Source organism: Fundulus heteroclitus, chromosome 22, assembly GCF_011125445.2.
Source record: "Fundulus heteroclitus isolate FHET01 chromosome 22, MU-UCD_Fhet_4.1, whole genome shotgun sequence".
NCBI lineage: Eukaryota > Metazoa > Chordata > Actinopteri > Cyprinodontiformes > Fundulidae > Fundulus > Fundulus heteroclitus.
The window spans coordinates 11,234,646-11,253,972 of NC_046382.1; the positions used below are offsets into that span (position 1 = coordinate 11,234,646).

Sequence of the window (19,327 nt, forward strand, 5' to 3'; positions counted from 1 at the left end):
TCAGGACTCTGTGGAACTTTACTACATTTTGAGGAGCTAATTTATTATTCAGGTGTGTTGGACCAGGGATGCATCTAAAAGTGGCGTCCCTGACACACCGGCCCCCCGAGAACAAGAAATTTGACAACCCTGTGAAATTGTCCATTGCAGTGAGAAATTATGAGTGTCCTTAAAGATTTCTTGTATTTTTGATTTTATTTTTGTCACATTTGTGCTTTTTAATTGCTGTGGAGGAATTGGACTCATTCTTCTTCTCAAAACAGCTTTATTTCAGACAGATTGGACAAGTTTCAGGCATAGATAGGCTGTTTAAATCCAGACATTGACTGTGCCACTGCTAAACCTCAATTTCTTTTAAAACTTTATTTAAATTCAGAGTTCATCTTCCTGGTATACTTTGGATCATTGTTCTATAGCTGATTCCAAGTGTGCTTGATTCTAAGGTCACAAACTTATTGCTAGACATTCCATTTTTGTTTGTACCAATACAGACTTAATGGTTTGATCAGCTACATCAAGTTTTTCAAGTTCTAAAGAAGCAAAACAGTCCCAGGGGTATTCAACTACCACCCCTATGTTTGACTGTAGCTACAGTATGATGCTGTTTCTGAAACGCCCCGGTAGCTTTAAAACAGATGTAACAGGATAAACACCTTCAAGATCTTTTTGTCTCGTCAACCCGCTCAATCCACATTTTCCGTGAAGTTTCGTGGAATAATCGTATTTTTGGGGAGCGAACAAGAAGCTTCAAATCTTATTTTAAAGATTTACATTCCTTTCAGATAGCTCTGTTCATCAGTTAACATTTTTAAATCCTTGGACTGGATGATCTCATAAGAAACATACATTTTGGTAAAGTCACAATGTCATCTGCAAACATCATAACATGGCTATTATTATGTGCATTCTACTAGCTTCTCTTAGAGAAAGAAATTTTTTGTGTGTAATTTTCAAGGCTTAAATGAGCCATGTTATGCTTTGTTGGCCATCCAAGACAGCTAAGATAGTCATTTCTTCTAATATTTTGTTATTTTCAATTCAATTTTATTTATATAGTGCCAATTCATGAAACATGTCATCTCGAGGCACTTTACAAAGTCAAATTCAATCATATTATACAGATTGGGTCAGACTTTTGAAAAGCTAAATAATGCTATGTTCCACCTTTTGCTTAATTGGACTTTTTGATCAACAAAATATTCCTTGGATATCAGTGTTGTTTAACTAAAAGTAAGGTATCTTTGCTGACATTTGGGTATTTGTGTGTTTAGCGACAGCGGTCACGTGAAACTACACCCCAGCCTGTTCTTGCTGTTGCTGGTTCTCAGTCGCCTCTACCCTTCTCCTATGGATGGATCATCGTCTCTGGGACTCGCTCCTTTCATGCCCTTAATCATAAGGTAGGTGTAATGCTGCGCTCAATTTACCTCAAAAGGAAAATCTAGATGTGAAAATGTCACTAAGTGCGGATGCTAACTACTATTAGCAGTACGACTAAAATTATTGCTAAGCTTTGTATGGATTCAAACCCTGTAGCGACATTTTACTAGCAGAGTTTGAAAAGTACTGTGTGCAACACTGATTTAATGTGATTAAGAATAATCAGAAGTGCAAATTATTATTTTTTGTTATTATTGCAGATATAACTTTTTCTATGGAAGGCAGCCATGTTGGATTTTTTTAGGTTGTGGTTGGTGACAAAGTGCTGGCTTTGCAAGTTGCTCTTTCAAATGTTAAACCCAGTCCTTCTGACCACCTATTCCTCACAGTCAAACCCAGTATAACACATTAGGTATTTTTTTTAGTAATATGTTTAAAAACCTGCAAAAAGCTATAATACTACACCATTTACCATCTGTTAATTCTGTCTTATTGCTTGTCAAAATCAGTAAACAATTTCCTAAATTAAATCTGTATAACTGTAATTAATCATTACAGTATATTATTTAAGCAGCTGTAGGAAGAACTGTTGCCTTAATTCAAGATAATGTAATACATATTTGTTTAACATCTTGCTGTAAATGCTGGGAGATTCTCCTGGAATTACAATATTACACACGGCTGCATTGTGCTAACCTGACTTCCGCCAGCTGTATGTCGCTCCGCCTAGCTTCACTCACATCCATCTGGGACATCTCCCATAGAGAGTGATTTCTCCAACCAATTTTATTGTCTAGCCAATCAGGATGCAGGGCTGGAGTTTCATAGATGTGACGTAGTTGAGAAGCGACCGTGACGTGAGACTGTTTTGATTCAGACAACAATGGCGGCTCGCATCGAGGAAGCAAGCGTTAACATTGATGCTGCTATTTCTTCCGTGTTGTCCAATCTACCTAATATTGTTTCATTAAAAGAACATCAGAGAACATCTCTGAAGGCTTTTGTTGGTGGAAACCATGTTTTCGCCCTTCTCCCGACCGGATTTGGCAAGTTTTTTTTTTTTTTTTTCCTGCATCGCTCTCATCAGCATCACGGGTTAGCTTCGGTGTGAGTGGTTGAAATAGCACGTCGATAAAGATGACAGACAAGTGGCTTATCCAATCATATGCAAGGATTTTTGATAAGGCCCAGCCTTCAATAAAGGCAATTCCTATGGAGAGGTCCCAGATGTATGTGAGTGAAGCTAGGCGGAGCGACATGCGTCTGGCGAGAGTCAGGTTAGCATTGTGCAGGTTCACATGTAATAACGATCTTGGACATGGTGGAGCTCCGTTTCCCATCATGATTAAAGTAATGGAACATGAACAAAGGAACATCTAACTGTTGTGAAACCTTATTCAGGGGTCGCAACAGCAAGTCACTGCAACTTGCACACAGACTTGTGCCGGATGCTGCTTCCTGACAAACCGGGTTTCAAACCTGATTCCCCTGTACTAAAGACAGATTGCTGCGCCGTAGAGTCATAGCTGTAGGTAATGGCTTTTTTTTAGCCCATTGCTCTGTTTGTATGAGGCATGTATTTTTAATGCTTTTGCTCACGTAAACGTGATCTAAGAAGCTGCAGCTTAGATCACTAAAAGAACACAAAGGAAGTCTCGATATTACTGTGGCTGAGCATCTTTATATTAATGATACCACAGGTGTCATTGCAACTTTTCTACAGAGGCGTTTAGTTGTTGGGCTTTGTTTTTGTGTGACATATGCATGTTGCAGATACTTGTAATTTTGTACATTTTAATGTTTATTATGGGTGGAAATGAGATGAGCATTCTGTTTTGTGCAGGGATTTGATTCTGTTTTTGTCTGCTGAGCCTAAACAGCCGTCTAATCTGGCTTGTTTTTCATGTGTTGCCTGTTGCGTCTTTGGTTGTTTGACAGCGTGACCTGTTTAGCTTTTTGTTTTTTTTCTCTTCCTTTATGCTGTGAACCTGGCAGACAAACGGCAGACTGTGGTAGCAGCCTTCATTTGTTATGTTTCTCAAACGGAGAAAGGGAGAAAAATATCTGGGAGAAATCTCGCCAGAGAGCTCAATTGAAAGGTTAGCACCTTGTGTTCCCTCCAACATAACCTGCAATCCCAGTAAGAGATAGTTGTCGGACTTAGTAAATGGACAAGTTGTTAGAGAATAGTGTCGCTGATATTTTTGGCTTTGAGAGCATCGAACAAGGTGTCAGAAGCGATTTGTTTTGAACCTAAACTAATCTTTAATACTTCTTGCCCTGTTGGCCTTCTGCCCTGCCCATAGGTGATTAAAGTCTTCTGGCTCCACCCTACTCTGCATACCTAGAACCAGAACTAAACAAGGAGAAGCATCATTTAGTTCCTATGCTCCGCTTATCTGGAACAAACTTCCAGAATATTGTAAAGGTGCGGAAAGCCTGAGTTCCTTTAAATCAAGATTAAAAACACATTTGTTTAGGATTGCCTTCAACTGTTCTAGTTAACTGAATCACCACTTCTTTATTCTAATTTCTATCTACATTTTATTCCTACTTGCTTTTATTCTGTTTCAGTTTGCTATATTTTAATCATGTAAAGCACTTTGCATTGTCCCTGTACTGCATTGTGCTATATAAATAAATTTGCCTTGCCTTGCCTTGCCTAAAGTGAACGTTGTCCTGTTTTAAGCGGAAAATGTTTATTGTTAGAGAGGAAATAAAGTGGTTTTGGCCTCTATGTTTGGATGCTTAATGAAAAGCTCAGATAAAAAGACCAAAGTGAGGTCCGTAGTTGTTCTTTACAGGTGATAAGTTGGAACACTGAGTTCCGGCTGTTCGTCTACAGCAGAGGGATACATGGTTTTAATCCAACACAGTCTAGTGTGTTAGTGGTGGCGTGGTTGGTGACTGCCTGACGAGCTCCTGTCATACTGTTATGAGCTCCTCAGTCACTTTTCTCATGGCCATCCTCACCCCATGAAGAGAGAGAGATCTTGCACGGAGGTCCAAATGGTTTTAAATTTTGTCTCCAATAATCAGGAAACAGCTGTCAAGCTCCCTGCTGGTGTTCTTGTAGTCCATATGCAAGATCTCCTGTGTCGTCTCGGATGTCCTTTGACCGCTCTTTGGTTTCCCCCCCGTGATGGTGGCGTAATCGGAACGAAGGACCCAGATTCAGCCCTATAGGAGCCACAATTCAGCCATTCTCCTCTGCAGTCCAGGCACCATTATTTCCTCTGTCCTTTTCTTATGTTCCCATCAATTCTCTGCCATCGTCTTTTAAGCAAATTAGTCGTCAAGTCCTTTCTTTTTAAAGCCTCATGTCCTGCAGAGATCTAAATAAGCCTTTGGCCCGGTCCGTGTCTGTCAGGGAAGGAATGCGGCTCACGCATCTTGCCAAATGAAGCCCACATGTTTGAAAAGTCAAACATGGCTCGGCTTCAACTGCTTTGGCTCGAGCCGTCTTCCTCCTCGCCATATTTCACCTTCCTCCCATCCCGTCTTCCACCAGCGTGCGAGGACATGTTTAATCAGGCCAGTAAACCTTCCCTCTCCTCCCTCCTTCATCAACTGATCCACCAGCGGCAGAGATCAAATCTTTCTTGGTCGTGCTGGTGGTTTTCCTCAGTCCACCTACACAACCTCTCCCACATCCCCGCTCCTGAAAAATATACCGTTCTGGGATCTGCACTAGTAGTAATTGACGGCAGAGAGTTGGAGGATTATGAGGAGCAGACACATTTAATGTAGCTAGCGGACAGTCTTTTCCCTTTCTACTGAAAGCCTCCGAGCGGTGCTGTAATGATTTACTGCCTTTTGATTTGCAGCTCAGACGTTTCTCTTCACCTGCCTCACTCCCGGTCCCGTTTTAGCCCGCTCCGTCTCTTATTTCACTTCTTTGGAAAGGCCACGCTAAGGCCGGGAAACTGACGCTGGCTTTAACGAGGGGACCACCGTCAGAGGTGATGATGTAGCGTTCTCCGCGTTGCTCCTGGTGTTTATCTTTTCATCGTATGGAACGTGAACAAATACAGTAAGAAATCTGGACTTGCCATCAGGAGGGTGAACACTGCCGGAGAAATAGGCTTCGCTCGTGTGTTTCAGGTCTGAAAATGCATTAGCAGCGCCGTCCAGGAGGATTGAGAAGCATTTAGCTGATGTGAACTGAATTAAAATCCTTCATAACCAACATCTGCAGTGCTTTTGAGCGCTGTATATTTTTTATGGCCATTTCTGTTGTTTAAAATGTAGTGCAGCCATGTTGCTGCGGAAAAAACGGTGTTGTGTTTGGCTGAATTATTTTTTTCCTGCCATTTACTTGGAAGGAAAACCAAGTTTCTGCCAGTTTCTCAGAGTTTAAAAACTAAGCCCACTTCACATTAGCGCCTCTCACCAAAGCGTCCAAATGGGAGTCGGTTCCAGTCACCGAGCATCAGGTTGAACCTGCGATTGTCTCTTTTTAGCCTCTTCCAGTGCCTAAATCTAATTGGGAATCTGTATAAGAACTCTAAACTGGATAATCACTGATGCTACATTATGCGGAAAATAAAAAACGTTTGGTCTCCAGCTGTAATAAGCTGCAGTCAGCAGGTCTTCAGGTGAGTATTTACTCATGGGGGGTGAATACAAATGCTTGCCACACTTTTCAGACTTTTATTTATAAGAAGATTGAAAACTGTACATCATATTCCTTCTGATTTCGGTTATGCATTATCGTATTTTTCGGACTATAAGTCACTCTGGAATATAAGTTATTAGAAATGTATTTCCTACAATCCAAGACTTAAAAGTGACATTTAATTTGCATCCGAAACCAGCTCATTAATATGGAATATATCTGGGAGGTTGAATCGGGTAAATTAGCATAACAAGCCAGCAACTGCAGCCGAGAAGGTTTTATCCAGCGCATTTCAGCACAACGGATCGTTACGCTGAAAGTTGTCAAAATTGCGCTGAAATTAGATTGTGCGCGTAATGGTGCTATGTGCTAAGCTAACAGTACGACACGGATGTTTGAGAGCAACAAAGCTCAGGCGCATCAGCGTACTTGTAACTTGACCAGACGACAGACCTGTAAGCTAGCGCTAGCTGTTGTTAGCTTCACAGATAGCTCAATAACAGGTTCTGTCACGTTCCGGGCCATACATACAAACATGTGTTCAGTCTTTGTTCTCTAAAAGTTAATGTTTCAATACATTTTTAAGTGTTATAGAAGCAGCATAGAGTTTTCACAAGTCTAGAGTGCCCTCTTGCAGCCATAGACCATAATGTTTACTACTTGGTTCATGTTGGTCATCATGATTTACCATTTAAAATTTATATACAAGTTGCTGGATCTGCCAAATTATAAAAAAGGTGTGACTTATAGTCTGAAAAATGTGGTACTCTGTGTTTGAGTTTTATATATAATAAAGTTGATAAGGTGTTAAAAGTTGTTTATTGTGCAAATTAAAGTCATGCAACAAAAAAAGCATTTGGTTTTGTTACAGTTAGAACTGCTTTATGTGAATGAGCTGTTAATGCTTCACTTCCTTTTTTCCCCCACCTTATTTAGCTCTGCACAGAAAAAAACCTTGATGCTCAGGCTTGTTTAGCAGTTTCAGTGGAGTAAATTGTTCTCTCAGCTCTGCAAAATGAGGCCCAGATGAGGCTCGTCCTTAGCCAGTCAACAGTCTGCCTACTGATCCCACAGGGGACGCTGCTGTTTCTAAAATTACACCCTCCCAAACTGTCATTTCCTTTTACAAAACAGTTTCATTGGGACAAATTAGAACAGATAGCTAACACATGGGCCACAAAAAGAGGAGAGGAGTGATAGAAAGTGAGGCCTGAGCCAGGAGGTTCATTTTTATTTTAGCTTATCATATGGTGATTTGCTTTTGTGTGTCAAACCCAAGAATGTAAATCGTTAGGTTAATTTCTACATTATATTTGATTTCATCTGGTCCCTTTTTATCTCGTATGTTGTTTGCTCTCTACACTGCAAAAAGGGAACTGAAAGTAAGTAAAATTTTCTTGAAATTAGTATTTTTTCCTTGATTTGAGCAGCTAAATAAGGCTATTTATTTATTTTTACCCCTAAAATAAGATAATTAGATATCCTGCACTTGAAATAAGATGATGGAGATGAATTGTTCCTATTTTAAGTGCAAAAATCTTATTTCATTGGCAGATTATCTTATTTATCTGCTCAAATCAAAGAAAAATACACTAATTTCAAGAACATTTCACTCACTTTTAGTTCCCTTTTAGCAGTGTAGACTTGCTCTCACACTTGTGTGCGTCTCCATTTGCTTCAATTGTTTACTCATGCCAGAGATTCTGGAGTGCTACTGCATCGAATAGTTGTTGTTGTTTTTTTTATGGTCCACTTTTCCACAGTGCAGATAAGCTTCCTTTTTGGGCATCTGCAACCAGCTTTAATGCAACAACGTCCACAACTACGAACATCTCCAACCCTTTTTGTCCTCTTTTGACTTTAATGCAGTTTTATTAGTCTGCGATCCTTTAAACTGTGCAGGTGTCAGTATGGGGTTCCCACAGTATCTGCTGCTCCCTTATGCGTGGCTCACCACAGCAAGTCATTAAAACTTGGACAAAACTTGGCAGAGGCTTTACGCCGGATGCCCACGCTGACACAACCAGTATCAAAGATGCTGATGTAGCCCACTATAACGTAGAGGGAGTATGATGACAAAGAATAAAAATGCTCTGGTTTCATGTAGGGCTGCACAACATCACTAAATCACGACATTTCAATGTTATTTTTGAATATTACGATGACTGGAACTATGATTAACCCACATTCTAGGTGCTGCACTTTTCTATCGTCACAATCTTCTTTTCTAATAAAGTAAGTGCTGAGCTCTGGGATAAGGGGAAGTGGCTCCATTGTGGACTTTCTTTCACATTGTGGGGCCTGTGTGTCACATCCAAATACTCTTATTGATTAAGGACTTAGTCGCCATACTGTAAGTGCTGTCACAGCCCACCTCACAGATATTAATGAAAATGGCTGGAGAGAAGATAGCCTGCACTTTGTAGTACATTTTCGGAAGGCTGTAGGCCTGATTTGATTCACATCGTCCATGTTCATTTCCGTCACGTAATGACGTCGGAGTTAAAGGCTGTCTGAAATCGGCATAGCGGTCCGAGGCTCCCTTCCTGTCCACCAAGGTGTTCCTACTGTTGACCGCGTGAACGGTTACGAAACAGGAACTAGGAGCTATTATTAACGATATTCGGAGGGAGCCACAGTCTGAAGCAGAACTCACCCAAAACTAGACAGAAGTGGGTTATTTGCCGCCTTTCCTGCCACAAGGCCGTTGGCCAAAGTTGACCTCTAACTGCACGAAGACCTACCTTCATCTACCTGCAACCGGTGTTTAGCAAGCTCTGCACTGGTGGTTACATAATTCTGTATCCTCTAAGCTCAGGCAAAGACATTCCTAGGGCTTGCAGGCCTCTTTTGGACGCCTTAAAAACTTGTTCTTCTGCTGCTGAACTGCTCACCTCAAAGTTCTTGATGATCCAGAAATCTGTAATATTCTTAGCAGCAGTTTTTGTTACGTGAAGTTATGTTGAGGCAAAGTGCTTTTTTTTTGGAGCTAAGCGTTGGTAACACCAGAAGATAAAGATTGTGAGCCACTCCTCTGATTAGATCGATTGATTGATTTCCACTGGACGCTCACAGAGTCGCCTGCTCTGATGGTATAAAGGAACCGAATTGAAGTTAGTTGAATATTCTGTGCAGAAAAATACCTTTAAAATTGACCGGATAAGTAAGCTTTCTCCAGTAAAATTAAAATGCATTTGATAACAGCAATGTGAACTTACACATTACAAACTAAAGTAAAAAAAATAACGTTTCACTCTGACTGTAGTTCTGTGTCAGAGAAGAAAATGTATGAAAACGTTTTTGGTTTTGTCTGAATTAGGCTTGCTGTTTATTTTAAGTGGTTGATCTATGGCTGTTTTAGCTAAAGAATAAACAAAGGCTCTCTGAAATTACCTTCTTCCTCCAGTAACTCCTACTCTGCCCCCTCCAGTCTGTCTTATCTCATCCATGGCTTCGGCCGTGTCCTTCCCCTGCGTGAGCTTTGGCTCTGTTATGACACTGGAGAAGGAAACCCTATCGACTTGTAAACAAGGTTAATTTTAGCTTTACTCTTAGGGTGACGGGTCATACTCAGCATTACCGGTGAGTGCTGCAAGCGAGCGTGGAACGGAGACGTGTGCGGGTGGGCAATAACAAAACGTCACATACCATTTCCTGCCTGGTCAGCTAATGAGTTGAAAATATTTCAATTCAGGTTTTATCGTTCATCTGCCGGCCCAGGAGATGTTTATTTTGTAAAGCTTGCAGTAGGACATGGAGCTGGGCAGAGAGGGGGGGGGGAGCAAACAAGATTACATAAGATGTAAGCAAAAATTAAAGCCAAGTCAAATAAGTCACGTATATCGTTTCTTTGTGGTGAATTTATCAGCGACTTTCTGCTGTTGGCGAACAAAATGATAAAGTCCTAAGAGCTGTTAGTAAACAGCTCTCTGTTGACTTGAAGGGTTTAGATGAATATTCTTGACTTGAATTTTGGTCCAAGGCCCTTCCAAGCCTTAAAGACCAATAACAAGATTTTATTATCAACTATTTTCAAACAAGGGGCCACTGCAGAGATTTAAGGATGGCTGTGATGTAATATCTCTCATGCCGTTGGTCAGGATTAATAAACCAGCTATTTGATCTGGTTATGGACTCAGAACTTAACATTACCACCAACATAAAGCTCATTCAGTAATTTTTACCCATATTCAGGCTAGCTGAGTGCTAAGACAACCAATGGATCTCTTAATTCTGGTTTAAACTTCCGTCTGTGGTCATTTGGTCACGCAGGAGGAGTGATGGCCTAGTGGTCGGAGCAGGCCGCTGATTCCCCAGTTCGAATCCCACCAACTGCTACCCTGGGTCATTGAGCAAGGACCCTACCCCCCAATGCTCTGCACAGTGGCAGCCCACTGCTCCCTAACCCCTGTTCCATTGAAAGCACCGCCCCCAAGAATAAGCTGCTTATTCCACCGGGATTGATTCAGAGGGTTAGGCCAGTACTACCCACATCTCGTGTGCCTGCCCTTTATTTCATGTCTTCATTGAAGACATGAAATATGATATAAAATGGTGGTTTTTTTTTGTTTGTTTTTTTCACCTCCAAGATAAACGCCTTGCTGTCCATGGTATCAAGTGAGATCAACTGGTGTGTTGTTGCTGAACCCGCAGATATTTATGTTTTACAGTAAAATGCGATCCAAAGTCTGCACATGTGGTCTTTTACTTTGTAAACTGGACCGAATCCAATGTGTTTTTCATCCCCTGACTTCCGGCCTTAACGATCCGCTCAGCTCCGCACCAGATTGATGTGGAGTTGCCTCGGCCAGCGGAAAGAACACAACGGCCGCGTATTTTGGAGAAGCAGCGCTTCTGGGACGCTTCAGAGAGCACAATTCATTGGACGCTATGTTGCAATGAGAAATAAAGATAAAGATGGTCAAATGTGTGAAACATCACCACCACCATATGGATGGTGTTGTTCTCCATAATGTGAGATTGTGGGATCATTTGGATATTGAATAAAAGTGGCCTAAGAATGGTTCCTTGAGGAACCCCAGATGTATTATTTGTTCTCTTAAATTTATAATTAGTAAGATCATATCCTGATTACCAGACAGTCCCACCCAGACTATCAACCCAGATGTCATGATCAGTCATGATTATTAAGGGATCCAAATTAGGCATCCCTTTAAAAGAAGTTTGACTACTGAAGTTTTTCTAAGGCCTTTGGGAAAAAAAAAAACAATGGTAAAGAGAGAATAATTTACTTTCTGCAGTATTTCAGGTGGAACAAAGCTAAAAACATTTATTTTAGTTTATTTCGGCCACCAAGTTAAGGCACAGACCTTGAATATCAGGTCATGAGCAGTTTGTCAGAGAAAAAAAATTGTTTAATATACTATAGATGCATTACTGGTTCTGCAGGCACAAGAGTAATATTGACAATTAAAGTACACTGCAAAAACAGAACTAAAAATAAGTTAAAATCTTCTTGAAATTAGTGTATTTGTACATTATTTGAGCAGGTAAATAAGATAATCTGCCAGTGGAATAAGATTTTTGCACTTAAAATAGGAAGAACTTATCTGCATCAACTTATTTCAAGTGCATTATATCTAAATATCTTATTTTAGGGGTAAAATTACTCATTCCATTGGCAGATAATGTTATTTACCTGCTCAAATAAAGTACAAATACACTCATTTCAAGAAAATTTTAACTTATTTTTAGTTCTGTTTTTGCAGTGTAGAATTTGACTGCTTCAACATTTTTAGTGGAGTTGCAATAACCCTCTAATATGAAATATTTTTCTGTAAAACATAAAGGTCATAATAGCAAAACGTCTATTTAACACATTTGTGTAATCTTAAGTTGTCACCACATGCTTGTTCTACAGATGCAGTCGCTCCGCCGTGTATCGCACCAGAGAAATGGCGGCGCGGGCTGTCGTCCCCTTCGTGCTGGTGACCCAGGTCCCCTCCACTGTCCACTCTCTGCTGCAGGAGCTCCCTCCAGAACCAAGGCCCAAAATCCAACACAACCACATCCATGGCACTCTGCTGCAGGTCTGCTCCCACACACCCACATCAACACTAACCAGTTCTCTCATACTGGGAATATACAGCGCTCACTGTAATCATGGCTTGTTTAGACAACCGCAAGTTTTCAATTAGAGCCGAAATCAAAACTTGAATCATAAGCTTGTCAGTACGCCGTGTGCTTCCCTGCAGGACAGTTTATGTGTCAGAGTTGGGTCAACGCTGACACGGAGACTTTGATTTCACCCTGTGGGGTATTTTTTTTTTTTTCTCATTAAACTATACCATGACACGGAAAAAGAAAAAAGTCCAAATGCAGTATTTTTAATATGTATAAATATATATAAGTCGCATCAGTCATCAATTGTGTCACTGTTGTGCTGTCACACGCTGTTTAAAAGTTATTTAAGGTTTAATCTGGTGAATATCAGCCCAAACAGCTGATATCAGGACAATATTTAAAGGGATGATTCGAGCACTGGCATTCTTTTAACAGCAAACTCTGCTCACATATAGAATAAATGAGTGACAACTTCTCTCCAAGTTAAAGAATTTATCAACATAAATAAATGAACATCCAGTAAACATCCCTAAATAATGCTGTTTATCTCAATTAACACTATATTTCAATCAACACACTGCAAAAACAGAACTAAAAATAAGTAAAATTTTCTTGAAATTAGTGTATTTGTCCTTGATTTGAGCAGGTGAATAAGACTATTTGCCAATGGAGAGAGTCATTGTTACCCCTAAAATAAGATAATTGGATATAATCCACTTGAAATAAGTTGATGTAGATGAGTTGTTCCTATTTTAAGTGCAAAAATCTTATTCCATTGGCAGATTATCTTATTTACCTGCTCAAATAAAGTACAAATACACTAATTTCAAGAAAATTGTAACTTATTTTAGTTCTGTTTTTGCAGTGAATCCTCCCTACTAGGCTGGTGAAGGCCCCACGTTCATTTCCAGTGTAAATGTTCACGGATTTCGGTTTTAAATACCCAACCAATGTAATTGTGACGATGGATTTAAGAAGATTATAAAAAAGCGTTTAAAAATTCACTTGGGTTTCTGCCTTTTTTTTTTTAGAGTAGCCATTAGTTTCCACCTCTGCTTTGACCAACTCTACACTGCAAAAACGGAACTAGAAATAGGTAAAATATTCTTTAAAATTGATGTATTTGTCCTTGATTTAAGCAGGTAAATAAGATGATTTGCCAATGGAATAAGATTTTTGCACTTAAAATAGGAACAATTCATCTCCATCATCTTATTTTAAATGCAGGATGTCTAATTATCTTATTTTAGGGCTCAAAATACTCATTCCGTTGGCAGATAATCTTATTTAGCTGCTCAAATCAAGGATTAAAACACTAACTTTAAGAACATTTCACTTAATTTTTAGATCCGTTTTTGCAGTGTAGATTATGAGAGTGGGAGAGTTTTCTGCTGCAGGTAAGATATTAACTGCTCATAACTTTGTAACAGATCCTTAAGTTGAATAAATGTGAAGTAAAGACGGCTGGGGCAGTGATCCCCCCCCCCAGAGCTTATCCAGACGAGGCGGTTATCTCCGGGTAAATGCCGGTGTTTAGTTCTGTCATCGCTCCCTGACAAAACACAACCAAACAGTGAGCCTGTAACATCAACACTGCCAGAGAAAAAAAGGGGCAGAGAGGGAGTTTCCCCCCGAGCCCTTTACTGGATGCAGCCGATGGGGTCGGTGGGCGTGGTGCGGTACGGATCTGTGCCCAGGGGTCGACGCAAAGAATGCAAACTGCAGAGGTTTCCTCAGGATAAGACGGAGCGAGCATTGCTCGATAGCGGTCAGGACTCCAGGGAGGTCTGGTGTGGGATGGAGGGATGGCTGGTTAAAGGTGGAGGGAGGCAAGATTTCAGGGGGAGAGTGGTTTTTAGTTTGTGTTCCTGTCATGTCTGCCACGTGTGGATGCTCCCCAGATGTTTCCTCATCTAGTCCACGCCGGTTTCTCTCTTGTTCCGCATTTTTTCGTCCGCTTGTTTCCCACCTCTGTCTTAAAGGGGGACACGTCATGCTTCGCCGTTTCTTCCTTTTCACGTTGGAATCGTTCAGTTGCGGTCTAAGCAAAGCGGAACTGCGACGTTTTGGTCTGAATTCCTCGTTAATTTACTCCCACATCTCCACAGTGATGTAATTTTTTCATGCAATCCAAATTTATTTTTGAGATTTCTAGACAGTCTACAGTCTGGTTAAGATTTTTAAACATTTCAATTTAACGATTTCTCCAAATATACAATTTCTCCATCAAAACCAGGTATTTTAGCCAACTTTTGTCGTTCTGCTGTAAGACCTGCAGCTTTCTGTCGAACTCTGGCCCTCACTCCCATTATCTGTTAAATCTGAAGCATTCTTTCAGAACTGGTGAAAGGTGTTTTTAACCTGTTGGGTCTGTTATAGAGAAGATTGTAGATGCATTAAAGTGCAGGTTTAGCTAATAGAAAGGTCTCTTAGTTGCAGTCCAAGGTTTCATTTGCTCCAAGTTATTGTTTCTTCATAGTTACCGTTTATCTGAGGCTTAAACTATGTTTTTTTTTTAATGTCCTGACTTAATTGGAAACATTCCCACCTCCTCTTTTGTCTGTTTTCTCATATCGGTTTCGTTTCTTTATGCTCTAAGCAGTATTAAATGGGTGAGATCATGTTGTGTCTCTTCAGGATATAATAGCGGCCTGGAATGGGAGTTGTGGCAGTAGGAAACCCGTTTGTCCTTTCCTGCATCTCATCTTCACCACGTTCGGGTTTTGTTATAAGAGAACCACGGCACCAGCCACCTGTTTTCTAATTATTAGATGACACAAGAGCTGTGTGCACGCCTGAAAAAACGAGGCTTATAATCTTTTAGCGGTACCTTTTTGTTTGAGGAAAAATGATTGAACGTTCCAGTAACTCATGAAACGGGTTAAAGTTTTCTCACCAGTCTCTTGTTTTCTTTGAAATTGGGCTTTTCCTGAAAGTTCAATGTCATCCACTGCACTCCTGGTTTTTCTTAGCTAATATCACCACTACTGTGTCACGTTGATTTGTTTGTGACGCTTACAACAAGGTTTAACTTACTAGACACATTTGGCCGTGCCTTTGTATCCTTTTTTTTTGAGAACAGTCATTGAACTTGAAGTGAAGACCCTCTTTTCCATCTGTTTTTGTCTGTCCATCCATACAAGATAGATGGGATTCTGTGGGATTCATCTCTTTGCATCATCAAGGACATATCCTTGTGAGACGTAGTGGAGCTGACGGCTTGAAGCCATGTCTAGGCATTCATTTCCCTTTTCCTTCCACCAAAAAGCTCACTAGACTGCACATATAATCTCCTTAGCTTACGCCATCTTTATGCAATTCTGGTTAAAGTGCTATGTTGCTTCCTCGTGGGCTTGAATGTCCTGTTAATTTGGAGCTTGATTAATTGTAGCTTGGAGTTTGATTAATTAAACATTTTACCTCCAGGCTGGGATCATTGGTCAATATGCAGCTGCAAGGAATTTCAAAGCAAGTATTGAAAATGCACAATTGAGCTCGTTCAACTGTTTTCGTCTAACACTGACAAGAAGCCTCAGTGTATTTTAGAGCTTTTTTTTTATTTATTTGTGATTGACCAACACAAAATAACACATGATAGGGAAAAAAGATACAAGGCTTTCAAAATCTCTGAAACTCTGAAAAGTGTGGCATGCAAGAATCTGCATCAAGTCTTGCCAGAGATTCCTAAATAGATTTAGTTTTTTATACAAAAAATAAAAAAATGATCCAAGCTATTATTTTATTGTGATTATTTTTAAACTTCTTAATAATAAACTAAACTAATATTAAAAAAAAAAACAGTACTCGTATTCTTTAGTAAAAGGATCTGTAAGTAATTTTAGATATGAAACATGAAAAGGGTCTTAAAAGATTGGCAGTTTTTAAAAGAAACAGCTCTTTTTTTTTTCAAACTGTTGCTGTATTTAGTATTATAAATGGCTGTGACCATGTTTGCTTCTGAGTTAATTATTCCATCCACTTCATGCTAAGCACTAGTACCTAGAACGGACCATTAATACACTGGCAGCAAAACGTCCCACATGATGCAGCCAGATGGATGGAGCCGAATAAGATGGCAGTCTAGGAAGAAAACCTGTTGAAGTCTGCAAAAGACTTGAGACTGGGGCAGATGTTCACCTTCCAGCAGGACAACCTAAACATAAAGCCAGGGCTACAATGGGAAACAAAACATATTAAGGTTTTGGAATGGCCTAGTCAAAGTCCAAACCTAAATCCAGTCAAGAAGCCGTGTGAAGATCTGAAAACTGCTGTTCACAGATGCACTCCGTCCAATCTGACTAAGTTTGAGCTGTTTTGCAAAGGAGAATGGCCCACAATTTCAGTCACTAGACACACCCTAAAAGGCTTGCAGGTGTAATTGCAGCAAAAGGTGGTTCCACAAACTATTGACTCAGGGGGGTAAATAGTTTTGCGCAATGCCCTCTTCAGTGTTGTTGTTTTTCTTTTTTTTTTGTAAACCAAAAAAATAACTCATGTAAAATTTTCTTTCTACTTCACAACTGTATACTACTTTGTGTTGGTCTTTCACATGAGATTCCAATAAAATATATTTATATTTGTGGATGTAATGTGATGAAATGTGGAAAAAGTTCAAGCGATGTGAATACTTTTGAATAGTTTGCGTGTCGCCTTGTTGAAAACTGCATTGTCCCCGGTGGTTCTGGTCATTTGGTTCTGTTCGTGGCGTCTTTGGGGAAGACACAGAACTGCGTGCCTTGTGCTTTTTGGGGGCGTTTTCATGCTGGTATTATTTATAGATGAGTGTTAACCGACTAAAGATACTAAACAATGGTTGAGTGCGTGGAAGAAAACGAGTTAGCACAGCACTATCTGTGGACCTATCTGTGTCCAGGCTATCAGGTCTGCAGGTAGGTCGGCAGAGACACCGGCGAGATGATCGAGTTCGATATGCAAGCAGCGTCCCAGAAGTAGCTGCAGAGATGTGTGCCGGTGACGAGGTCTAAAATTAGTAGTAGGCAGATAGAGGTCTGAGGTGTACGTGTGCAGCGGAGCATCGCAGCGCAGTCTCTGATCCAGCAGATAGAGACCTGCATTTTTGGACGACGTGCGTTTGAAACGTTGTGTGCACTCCACCGTATGAGGAGGAGGAGGCGGCTGGATGTTCAGGCCACAGTGGGTGTGTGTTTAGTTGCCCGTGCCCAGAACTATGTCTGAATGTGTGGTGGTGGTGGCAGAGATGATGAGGACACATTGTTTAGCCTTGGGACCTGTCTAGTACAGGGTTCACTGTGTGTTTTTTTTTTTTTTTTTGTGTGTAACAGGCGGCAGATGTTTGTGCTCGGGGGAGAAATGACTTCCTCTGTTATTGTCAAAGAACAACTGTTAGTGGGCCAAGTGGGAATCTGGGAACCATCAGGGCTACCGAGCCTCGTCTTACCTCCCCGCTGCCTTTCACACATACATTATGGATAAGGCTTAAAGCACGTGTCAAAGTCGAGGCCCGCGGGCCGAATCGGGCCCGTCAAGGCGATTTATCCAGTCTTCAAGAGCCAAAAAAAGGCGCATCATGCCATAAAGTAGAGGCATATATCTTTTAAAGTTGTATAAAGTGGCTAAAACTGTGCCTTCTGTAGCAAATGTGGATTTTTTTTTAACTATGTAGTGACTGCATCCTGCCACTAGCTGTCAGTTTTCCCACAACACATTAAAACAACCCAAAAATGTCCAAAAAGAGAAAAAGTGATGCAGAATGATGAGTTTAAAGTGTAACTCACCCCGATATTTTTATATTTCTATGTGAACTGAAATGAAATTCTGAAATCCAAAGTATCATCTATATACGTGCAACCGGCCCTTTTAAAGACTACATGAGTGGCCCAGTATAGAAATGAATTTGACACCCCTGGTTTATAACCATTCACAAGAAAATGCTTCAGTAGATCTACAGCTGACGCCTTGGTTTGCTTAATGGTGCGCTCTGATTGGAGTATATGAATTACGTAGAAAGACAACCCTGATCTGACCAATTTTGAGCCAATGGGGTACCGCGCGCGAGCTATTTTTAGAAACACAACGTCACGATGACGTCACATCACGTGGTACGCAGTGGGGCAAACTCCGGAAAGCCGCCGTTGTTTTGCTGTAAAAGAGACGTGCGTTACCCTTGGTTTTACTCGGTAAACGACTGCTTTTTCCAAATCTAAGACCATGGTTTTTAAACATTGTTGCTATGGAACGGGCAACAGCGACTCGAGGTACGCTGATTGGCCGCATATGAAGGATGTTTTCTTCAAGACTGCCAAGGAGAAATGTGTGCGCTCGGCCTACAAACCAGTTCAACCCGGAAAAAGTTACCAAATTCAAGTACATATGTAGCAAGCATTTTGTCGGAGGAAAGGGCACAACCGAAGAACATCCTGACCCAATTCCAGCGACATCAAGTCAAGGTAAGAGTATTTTGGTGGCCGACATGTTAATAAAGTAGCGCTTGCTACCATGACAGCATATAGGCTATCATGGTAGCAGGCGCTAACTTGATAGCCTGCTACCAGGATAGCTTACTCAAAAACATTTCAAATGAGACAAACATTAAACATATACCCATTCCTGGACGGTGATTGCAAACAACAACAAAAAAAAAAAAAACGGCCGACGCTGCCATGATCGCCGCGCAGGAAAAAAAACCAAAGCTTACCGTTCATCAACTCGGCCCGTTTTCCAGTCTTTTTAAGCCCTCGAACCTCAAGCCATCGTTTGAGCTGAAGGTTGGTGTGTTCTTCGACAGTGCGACCAGTAAACCGTGCGCCTGGGACATCGTCTTGGGAAAGTTTAACGGCTGTAAAGTCGGTCATATCGCTGGTTCTGTTGCGCTTGTAATAGCTGGGTTATCCGGGCGTTCTCTCCTGTATGCCCTACCTAAGCGGCAAAAGGGGCGTTGCTCTTGAGACGGATGACGTCACGTGCGCGGTACCGCATTAACAAAGCTGACTGGCCCTGAGTAGGCGGTTTTGCATTCAATTTCTTTGTTGTCATGGCCCCTTTAAATAAATTAAAGATGCTGTTAATTGTTTTTAAGAAGAAATATTGGTTAAAAAAATTTAAAATTTAGAATTTTTGCAAGCGGAACTAACAAATAGTCTCCATTGTTGCAACTTAGACCCATTGCCATGTTTCAAAATGGATGGCAGCTGTAGCTGGTGCAGCTTTTCCGGCGCTGACAGGACCTTACAAGGCGGGTTTATACGTCCACCATGAAATGTGTCG

The 19,327-nt window shown here is 40.8% G+C and overlaps 1 protein-coding gene across 1 annotated transcript in view; it reads left to right on the forward strand.

Annotated features, from left to right (window-relative positions):
- Positions 1 to 19,327, forward strand: part of thada (THADA armadillo repeat containing) — a 136,783-nt gene that overhangs the window by 51,754 nt on the left and 65,702 nt on the right. The window contains exons 28-29 of the mRNA XM_021316329.2: positions 1,272 to 1,400; positions 11,880 to 12,048. Coding sequence (XP_021172004.2) covers positions 1,272 to 1,400; positions 11,880 to 12,048 — 298 coding nt within the window. The remainder of the gene's footprint in view (positions 1 to 1,271; positions 1,401 to 11,879; positions 12,049 to 19,327) is intronic.